Raw genomic sequence first — 10668 nt, 5'->3', positions numbered from 1 at the left:
CCTGGATCCTTGTATGTTCTGTCAGCTTCTTATTTAGCCATACTCTCTTTGTAAGTCTGGAAAATGTGGTGGCTGCTTTACCAATATGTTTATTCAGCTCAGTAATGACCATTCAAAATTACAATGGGGCCAGAAGGGGTGCTTTACACTAGTGTTTTTAGTAAAGCATTTCTGACTACAGTAAACACATATGTGCACGCAGAGAGAGAGAGAGAGAATCACATGATTGCATTTTAGGTGCATGGCAAATGGCTCACCTTTATGATCAGTTGCAGTATCCTGCAGTAATATCACAATTTGCAATGATTCTTGCTAGTTTCCATTTAAAAGAATGGGTTTATATTTAAGACCCTGGCATTTACTTAACTGCTGCAAAAAATATCATAAAACAAGTCCAGTAATGTGGCTGCCTCAACTTACTTTCCTAATGACTTACAGTCAGAACTCTTGTCCTAATTGTGGACATAAGTCGAGAATTACCTGTACTATCCAGCAAAACAATTCTCCAGTTTTTGAGAGATTGGTAATTACTATATACCATGTTAAACGTCACCAGCAAACAGACTTGAGCCATTCTTTGACTTTTTTGACCTCCAAATATGCCCATTTGCAGTCATCTTACAATTTGCTCTCCTCTTTGCCTGTGCAAACTGAAGAGTTCTGTAACTGGGACAAAAAGAAATTGTTTAGCCTAACTATTGCTATCTCACTTTTATAATCAGCGTTTGCGTCAGGGACAAATTTCACGCAAGTCTGGAAAAATATGGACATGGATGGGTATACTGAAGGAGGGAATAAGGAAGTATTGATGTCTTCATGATGTAATGCAGGCATGTCAAACTCGCAATGTCACGTGACATCGTGTGACATATCGTGACTTTTTCCCCATTGCTGGCAATGGGGTGGGCACGGTTTCATTATGATGCATTTGGCCCACGGGTCGTTAGTTTGACATGCCTGATGTAATGGCTATGTTGTCTGATTTTCATTGGCTAATAAAGTTTATAAAGCAATGCTACTAACTTTCTAAGGTGTGGCACTTCTGGATATAACTGCCAGTGTTCCAGATTGTTTGCTACCCAGCTGTTTTATTTGATCAATTAAAGCACTGTTTCCTCAAGAAGCCTCTGTTTAGTTGCCTGATTAGACTTTTAATGGTATCTCAAATTTAAGGAAGGGCCAGGGACCTTACAAAACCACTATGTTAAGCTAAGAGCTTGGCAAAGGCTGAGGTAATGGTTTACCACAGGGGTGTCAAACTGCCGGCCTGCGGGCTGGATGTTTCATACCACAACTGCACCCACCCCATTGTCGGCAATGGAAAAAAAGTCACGATACATCATGACACCTCAATAACATTGCGAGTTTGACACCCCTGGTTTACCACAATCCTACAATATACTTCTGTATTATTGTCAGCTGAGGTTAAATAACAGACAATAAATAACTGCCAAAGAATTGAAAACTGTCATCCAGTTATTTTATTAATTAAAAATGCTGATATAGCATGTGGTAAGCCAGTATAAGACCCTCTTTAACTGTTACACTGACCTTTGTACTTTGTAATAATTCTATATTAAATAGATCCTGGGAATCCTGAGATTTAGTTGAACTCTCAAAATCAAATTCTCTATTCAAAATGACCCCCAGCAATTCCCCTTTCTCCACTTCCACTGAGACAATTTTACATATTTTTTTAGAAGAATAAACAAATAACCTTGAAGAAGCAGGCACTTTTGTTCCAATTCCAATTGCACGTGCATACCTTGCAATTATTCAAAACTGTTATTTGATTGACCTCTGTGAAATTTGATTTGGGGGAGGGAACCCGAAAAGGACCCACATTAAGATGTATAAAAACATTTTTCATTTTGGGAGGGCTTATTTTATTTTATTTTTATTTTTATTCCATTTATATCCCACCCTTCTCCGAAGACTCAGGGCGGCTTACAAGCTCACATTATTGTGCCATTATGATTTTAAAATAAGAAATAGAAACCATTTCAAAGGCAGTTTTCCCTTCTTTCTTCCATAAAGGAGAGGTCAGGTATCTCTATATTTAGAGATTGCTGTGCATGAACTTTCCGGACAATATATAGAACTGGTTTGCCCCACTGCCCTCTTTATGGATGCTTTTGAACTTCCCACGTGACTTTTTTCGCTTTACAAGAGCAAGGAGCAACACGAAAGGAATGGCACCTCTACTAGTTTTCTATCTCTAGCAATCAACGCCTCCTCGTTAAAAAAAAAACAAAACGCCGCGTCGCCAAACTTTAACAAGAGAAACCTTGAGCGCAAGCCTCCCACGTGACAGAGGGTGGGGGTCACGTGGCTGCAGCTGTGATGATGAGTCACGTGATGCGTGTAACTGAAGCTAAGCCCGGCCCGGGTTTTTCCTTATGGCCGAGGCTGCTTTTGCGGTTCTCTTGCAGCGGCGGCTCGCCGAGTTAACGGAGAGGCTGAACCGTTGGCGAGAAGGCGGAGAGTTTGGCGGTAAGAAGTGACGACGCGGCTGCCGGAGCTGACCTGAGACGGTTCTCTTTGTTACCGCAAAGTCTCGCTGGCCATTTCCACGGCATGGCAGACCTTCCACATCCCGTGGTCTCCTTTCCATTGGAGAGACCAGGCTGGATACGAAGGGTGGAGGAAGAGCGTGTTTTCTTTCTTCACGACGTGCTCTTTTGAATGAGTTGGATTGGGACGCCCTTCATTTCTGGAGCAGCAAACTGCCGTGGTGTAATTATAGAATTGAATCTTGCCTGATTCACACTTTTCCAGTGTTCTCTTTATTGTTATTGTTTACCTCTGGAAACCCCACAAGCAAGATGCGCCCGTCTTGCAGTTTTCTCCTTTCAAAAGCCTGGTTCATGTGTTTGGATATAAGCTTTCATATGTTTTAACTGTACTTTATTGAATGATTTGGAGTGGCCTGGGCTTGTACAGTATTCTTAGCCAGACATCCGGTTTTGCAAACCACAAACTGGATACATTTGAATTGCAAAACAACAAATATTGTAAAACAATGTGCATTGCAGTATACACTGTTGTGTGGTCTCGGGGACTCTGATTTGACAGCCCTGCAGTTTGGCTGAGTAGCCACTGGGGGAGAAAACTCTCTGTGAAGAAACTCCTGCTCTATTCCATTTACAAGGTTTTCTTTTCTCCCTTTTTAAGATGAGGTTTGTTTAGTCTACCCAGGCAGGGCACGGCCTTGAGTACTTCAGTCTAAAACATTTTATTGGTTTGTAAAACCAGGTCAAACATGTATTGGAGCCTGTGAGCAAGAGTCTTATACCCAGGAAACAGGGTGTATTTATAATCAAGTGAAAAGACAATATGGGATCATAAAATTATAGTTCTGAATTATAAAGAGACAGTGTTTAAAAGGACCCAGTTGCTATGATGTACCCACTAAATCTACTGGCTGAATGTAAAATCATAACTTCAACTACCGCTAGCTACTCCAACCAACTTTCTCTTGAAGCCTATCCACAGATGCAGCATTGAAAATATTCTTATGTACCTAAAGGTAATCCTTGCTTAACTATGGTTTTTAGGACCAGAATTTCTGTGGCTAAGCGTGTGATCATAAAGTGAGTGCAAATCATTAAGCACTGATCTCAAATGACCACAACTTCTGACTTTCTCCAGATTCCCACTTTGCTTAATAGAAGCTGGGAGGGAAGTTGCAAATCATGATCACATGAATGCAGTAGCTAATGAGTAGTCATTACCCAAAGACCCCTTTTACTTGCATCTTGTGCTTGGTAAATAGTTGCTTAAAACCAGTATCCCCAAAGTCTTCATCCACCTCTTCATGAAATTTCAGATTGTTTACCAATCCCTAAAATTTATTATGTGAAAATACTTTAATAAATGAAAACTAATGCTTTTAAACTAATAATACTTTGAACAATAATCATAATGGTAATCTCATTGACCCTTGAAAGTAGATAGTGACCTCCATGGGGAACATTCCTTAAAACAATATTTAGAAATTATTCCATAATACCTTAGAACTTGGTTCCATTGTCTTATTTGATGGCATCCTTAACTGTCTCCTAGAGTCTGTGGAAAGTCAGATTTCACTTCATACCATACTGGCATTGATTCCAAATTGCTGGAAATCCTTTCTGGAACTGCAGTTCCAATTCTGTTCACCGATTTTACGTTGCCTCGTTCATACTAGTCACTTTTCCAGTGGGTTTATTGTTTACCTCTGTAAATCCCCACAAGCAGGATATGAAAGCAGTATTTTTTCCTAGTTATAGTTCCCCAGTAATAATATCCAGGGATTTGTGCATTCTTGATTCTTTCAGTCAATATATAGCTGTTGTGACTTGTAACTTACTGACTGCAGGCTACAGCTAACTTTGTAGGCCCCAGTATTTTAAAGTAGGTTTTTTTTTGTAAGTAGGTATACATTGAGCTTGTATTCTCTGACCTTCATATACTCTCAGATCATATGGATATTTTGCTATGACATTTTGCTCTTTAAAAATAGCATTGCTAAACTTGGATTGCATAGATAATTTTGCTCTGTTTTACTGGGATATGAAATGTCTTCTGTCGACAGATGCTTTCTTAATTCAGGCCTCTGCTACCCTGGAAAATCTAGCAGAACTTTCGGAAGAATCCGGGGACAACTACACATATTCTAGACTTATACAACTTTATACACAGGTATTATGAATTAAAGAATTTTTATCATGCTTGTGAATATGGTTCATTGAAACCAAAATATACTAAGCTTACTTGATAATGGAAGTTAGGGAGACATTCAAAACAAAATATGAAAAGAATATTGAACCAATTGATTAAATTCTCTTACCAGTTGTTTTTGAAATAAAATAGAGCTAAAATTGATGACACTAGGAATAAAAAAAGGTTTGTATGCTTAAATGTATGATTAATCCACACCAACCAGTCTATTCTTTGAACTAGTTATTAAAACACTAAAAGTCAACGGAATGATTTCGGATTGTAAATGCACACTGAAATCTTCATTTGATTAAAGCTGTTTTCAGTGCATTTTTTTCATTTTTGACTAGAACTATATATAGGATATGTTTTGCAAATAACATATTGTTCTAAACGGGTTTCTAAAACTGGTAAGAGCTTGTAGCAGTTTAAAAACCTGCATAAGTGCTATGCCATCTTTGTGCATCTTTGCAGTAAATCTCCAACTTGGCAACTTTTCAGACATGTGGACTTCAACTCCCAGAATTCCCTAGCCAACATGCTAGCTGAGGATTTCTGGGAGTTGAAGTCTACATGTCTGCAAGTTGCCCAGTTTATGAAACTGGAACAGTCTGAGGCTCAGGGCCACATAGGGACCCTACTGCTCCCAAAAGTTCTTAAAAGTTGTAAGTTAAAGATTTAGGGCAGACATGTCAAACTCGTGATGTCACGTGACATCGCGCAACGTATAGCTTTTTCCCCATTGCCGGCAATGGGGTGGGCATGGTTTCTTTGTGACGCGGCTGGCCTGTGGGCCGGCAGTTTGACACCCCTGATTTAGGGGAATAATTAGATGATCCATAATTAGGATATTATCATACTAGACATTGTTAATAAAAAAGCAATTCTGTTTTTCCCCACCCATTTGTTGCCATGCATTGCCTAGCATAGCACTCAAGAAGCCAAATACCATGCCAGCCCCTATCGTTAGTTCTTTTTCTGCTCTTAGATTTGCTACAATGTCTTCCCCATGACTGTTCCAGATGTTCTCGGTGCAATGATTTGATTGGAGCAAAGGATTATGGCCAATCGGCTGTTCTGTTTGGAGAACTGTGGTTTCTCCTTATGATCTGCAAAAAAAAAAGTCTAGTTGCAAAGCTGTGAACCCTACAGTAATTTGAATTCAGTTCAAACTGATAGCCCAATGTTGCACAGTTTTTTAAATAGCTGTCTTACTAATAAGTTAGAGTGCCCCCTTGAAATGCAAAGAAAAATTAACTTAAAATCCACCTTTTATTTAATGCAGCCATATTTCTTGGCCAACCAACTATAGTTAGGAAGGTCTAAGCAGGCTACATCTAACAAAACCTAAACTCTTCCATCTCTTTAAAGGCACTATTAGATATCACTTATTTTGAAGAAAACCAACTTGTTGATGAAGAGTTTCCAGAAGAATCATCTCTGCAGAAAGTTGAGGAACTAATTGGTGCACTTTCTGAGCCAGAGAACCTGGTTATTGAAAGTGGCATTTCCCAAGAAGTGAGTATTAAGCCAGACATAATCATTCAGAAGTTTTGTTCAAGAATATGATCAACATTGATGATCAACATTCAATAAAGCCCTTCCATTATCAAATAACTTATCATTCCTGCACTCTTTATGATATATTTTGCAACATTCTTATCCAACAGTATGTTTCTCTGTCACATCAGTATAAGCTTGCTTAACATCCAATTGGCTTTGGTGTGCCATTTAACTTCTTTTTAATTTTTAACAAGTAGAAAACCCATGTTTTTAGCAGTTGGAATTGGTGTTGTAATACCTGTGAGCACCATATGCCACATAACACTTTACCGTATGCCCTGTTGACTTACAAATAACAGTTTTTAAAGTGAAAGATAGTGAAAGATGAGAATAGCTTTTTCAAGATATCATGAGGCTGGCTTTATAGAACTTTTAAAGATTTAGATTTCTAATACTAACTTTTTAATATATATTTTAATATTTTGACCACATAATGCTAGGTGAAATTGTACAATAATGCCTAATATTTAGAAAGGATGTTGATCGCTATTAGGAATTTGCTCTACCTACATGTTTGAAGCATCTGTCTTCCTCTCTTTTATATGAAGCTCAAGTTTTCTCACTGATGGGCATCTTTTCCTAGACACTTGAAGTGCTTGGAGTTGAGTTGCTGGAATGCCTTTATTGGAGAAGAGGAGCTTTGATCTATATGTTTTGCCACACAGTTAAAGGAAGAAAGGAATGGTTGAGGAAGGAGACTGACTTACTTAAAAAGGTACATTTTCCCATTCCATCACAATAAAAGTATTGGCCCCTTTTCAAAATAAGTTCCAGGGCCAATTACATGGACTGGCACCAATTAAAATTTGGGCTATGAGAAATGGACAATTCTTTAAATGTTTTTCCAGTACGAATAAAAAGCAGTGAACCAAAATTTGTGGCTTAGCATAGATTGAATTTCCCCTCTTGTTCCCTTTCACCAGTGTTTCTCAACCTTGGCTACTTTAGGATGGGTGGGCTTGAATTCCCAGAATTCCCTATGCAGAATGAGAAGACTGCTTTGTAGTATGGACCTGATCATGACTGAAGAAAAAATACTCTGTGTTCCTCAGATATATGGATTTCAACTCCAAGACTTCTCTAGCCAGCATTTTCTCATTGCAGAGAATTCTGGAAATTAAAAGTTCACACACCTGGAGGATGCTCAGGTCGAGGAAAGTCCTGAAGACAGGACCCAGTGATCTCCCTCAGTAGAAGCTGCTTCCTGTATTTACTTTGTTCTAGAGCACGGGTGTCAAACTTGCCGCATCAGATGACATGTCGTGACGTATCACGACTTTTTTCGCATTGCCAGAACAGGTGGACGCGGCCTTGCCATGATGCAACTGGCAGTTTAACACCCCTGTTCTAAAGTAAACAAAGGTGATGTGTTTTGGTGTGAACTTTTAAATTCTTTATAGAAGAATTTAGCCTGATTTTTAGTAAAAGTAGAGTACCAGAAAATATAAAATTAAGTCATGTAAAATTACAAAAGTTAAAATCATATTTATTATTTTATTTATTAGATTTTTATCCCATCTATTAACAAGTAACTCAAGATGGCAAACATATAACAATGATATCAGCGGTTTAAGTTCCACCTCAAGCCTGAGCAAACAAGTCCTTAATGCTAAAACCTAGCAAGATTTGGCATCAGCTGTAAATAGTAGAGAAAACATTTCATGTGCAGGATGCCTGTATCAAAAAAACCAACAACCTCTTGTAAGACAGAAATATTTGTCCTTGGCTTAGTTATGTATTAATAGTATCCATCAGTACATTCCTCTTATTCACACAGACTTATTTTGAGTCTGCTGATAAATAGAAAGTAAATAATATAAATTTTATAGCATGGAAATTGTTTCATGTAATTCATGAAGATTGTTCTGTTGTGGAAGCTATGTATTGAAAAGGCTATCTTAAATGCCATTTATTTTTCACTTCAGTTTCTTAAGGAAGGAATCCATTACTTGATAAAGATGCTAGATTTTAGAAGTTCTGAAAACCCAAATGAAGCATTTATTGTTCAAGATACAGGCACAGCTATATTGGTCAATGAAGGTAAGTGTTTTATATTAATGCTTCTTAGTAGAAAGAATTCTCAGCTGCACATTGAAATAAAGGCACTTTCTAGAGAAATCCGCTAAATCTTGCAAGTTGGAAGTATTTATTTGCACATTATTCTCAGATCCTTCAGCTCGTGTATATCATCCTTGTAAAATAAATAAATCTGAAACTAGGGAGTTCTGTAATAATTATTGTTTAATATAATTATTACTTCATGCATGCCCTTTCTTATTCAGGATTATGTAATGATCCTGTTCCCAATTGCTGTTATAAATCAAGGACTACCTGTAGAATTGATACATATTTCTTTTTTTTTTTTATTGAAAAGTTTTAACATACAGTTTATCTTTAACAGTCCCCCCTCCCCCTCCCTTCTCCCTCCCCCCCTACCTCTCCCCCCTCCCCCCCCCCCACTTCCCAGAGCTAAATACAAGGTATATATAAAAACAATCATAAACAACCATATACTAACAACCATAAACTCTAAAATCCATCACTCTCTAGCTTATATAGGATAGGACAAATCTTAGTAATATTAAATATATATAGAAAAACTAAAATAGAAAAAGAAAAAAAGAAAGAAGACTTATTCAAATGCTACATGAAACTTCTTAACCCTATACTTGTTCTGGATAAACTCAATCCATTTTCTCCATTCCATAATATAACGTTCTTGCGAGTGATCTTTCAAATAAGCCGAAATCTTCGCCATCTCTGCCAGGTCGGAGACCTTTAAAGTCCACTCTTCTATTGTCGGCAGTTCCTCTTTCTTCCAATACTGACCTATCAAAAGTCTTGCTGCCGTAATTAAATTTAACATCAACTTAGTGTCCACAACCGTAGCATCCGTGATTATTCCCAACAAGAAGAGTTGCGGACAAAACTTTATCCTTTGCTTAAAAATCTTCTGCATATTCCACCAAATTTTTATCCAAAAAACCTTGATCTTTTTACAAGTCCACCATACATGAAAATATGTTGCATCTTCATCTCCACATCTCCAGCATTTTGGCTGATAATTCGGATACATACTTGCAAGCTTTTTAGGATCTAAATGCCATCTATAAAACATTTTATAAAAGTTCTCTCTTAAGTTTTGAGCTTGTGTAAATTTTACATTCCTCACCCAAATCTTTTCCCACGTGTCCATTGTGATAACTTCCTGGATGTTTTGGGCCCATTTTATCATACAATCCTTAACGAGTTCTGTTTCTGAATCAATCTCTATAATTGATACATATTTCTGTCTCTTTCAAGTCACCCCTACAATCATTATAACATAATGGAAACTTTACCAGATAGTGGAAAGGGAGGGTGAGTAGCTCTAACCAGACTTAGGGTTTGCTTGATACAAATAACACTTTCCAAATATTGTTTTCTTTCCCCTCTGGCAGGTATTTTTAGTGATACCCATCTGTTGGCAATGATGTACTGTGGAGAAATGTGTTACTGGGGACTGAAATACTGTGGAGATCAGGGCACAGAATCAGAACTGCATAGAGAATCACCGGGCAGTTCAGAAAACATCGCCATGGACTTTCAGGAAATTGGAGAGAAAATGTTAACAAAATACATTGCAGTGTGTGAAGGACCTTTAAGATCACATGGTTGGGATACAAAGAATGCAAAGCGCATATTGGATTATTTTAAACAATTGTCATCCTAACTTGACATAATCAGATGGTGTATGTACTGAAAACAAGTATTAAAGTGAAAAAATACATAATTATATAATTTTTTTGTTTTATGGTTTAAGCATGGGTTTAAAAAGAACTAGCAATAATGTGCATTTCTTGATTTCAGTTATACAGAAATTTGTTGGCACTATAATACAAATTACTTTTCAGAATAATTTCAGAAGAGTTAGATGCTAGAGATTAATTTTATATTGGAGACACCCATGAATTGTACATGGCCCCTTCAAGCCCCTTCTCTTATTGCACTTCCAGAATTTCCTGACATTTTTATGAGGGACAGGAAAAACTGCCAAGTACTTGTATTACAATTTTCTGTCTAATTTGGGGAGTAAAAAGTTTGCTTAAAGCACTGATAGATTTCAGTGATAGATTTTTTTGAGGAAAGAAATGAATTGTCAGAAAATTGGAAGCTGAAAATGTAGTCATTAAGTAAACTTGGTCTCATTAAGCAAATCAATTGTTTCAAATGTTTTTTGCCAGAAACGAAGTAAATTCAGAAACTGGCAAAAATATTGCAACTATAGTCATGTGATCATGGAATACTGCAAACAGCCATAAAGGTGAGCTGGTTGCCAACTGCCCAAATAACCACAGGAGATGAGACAGGTCAGGTATGTGTGGCCATCATAACTGAACCATCATTAAGTAACCAATTGTAAAT

General features: G+C 37.4%; 1 protein-coding gene across 2 annotated transcripts; it reads left to right on the top strand.

The window, feature by feature from the left end:
- The first annotated feature begins 2340 nt into the window (after positions 1 to 2340).
- Positions 2341 to 10400, top strand: RIMOC1 (RAB7A interacting MON1-CCZ1 complex subunit 1). 2 transcript variants are annotated; one of them, XM_083356535.1, is made up of 6 exons: positions 2341 to 2493; positions 4577 to 4683; positions 6073 to 6219; positions 6848 to 6979; positions 8190 to 8304; positions 9705 to 10400. In XM_083356535.1, the coding sequence occupies exons 1-6, from the start codon at positions 2400 to 2402 to the stop codon at positions 9974 to 9976; spliced, it is 867 nt and encodes a 288-aa protein (XP_083212661.1). In that variant the 5' UTR covers positions 2341 to 2399; the 3' UTR covers positions 9977 to 10400. The 2 variants fall into 2 exon arrangements, with proteins under 2 accessions (XP_083212661.1, XP_083212660.1); XM_083356534.1 differs by lacking the exon at positions 2341 to 2493 and having other exon boundaries at positions 3612 to 4683.
- Positions 10401 to 10668: the final 268 nt, after the last annotated feature.

Source organism: Vipera ursinii (assembly GCF_947247035.1).
Source record: "Vipera ursinii genome assembly, chromosome: 2".
Lineage (NCBI taxonomy): Eukaryota > Metazoa > Chordata > Lepidosauria > Squamata > Viperidae > Vipera > Vipera ursinii.
Note: the sequence above shows the minus strand (reverse complement) of the source record. Positions and strands in the feature narration are given on the sequence as shown.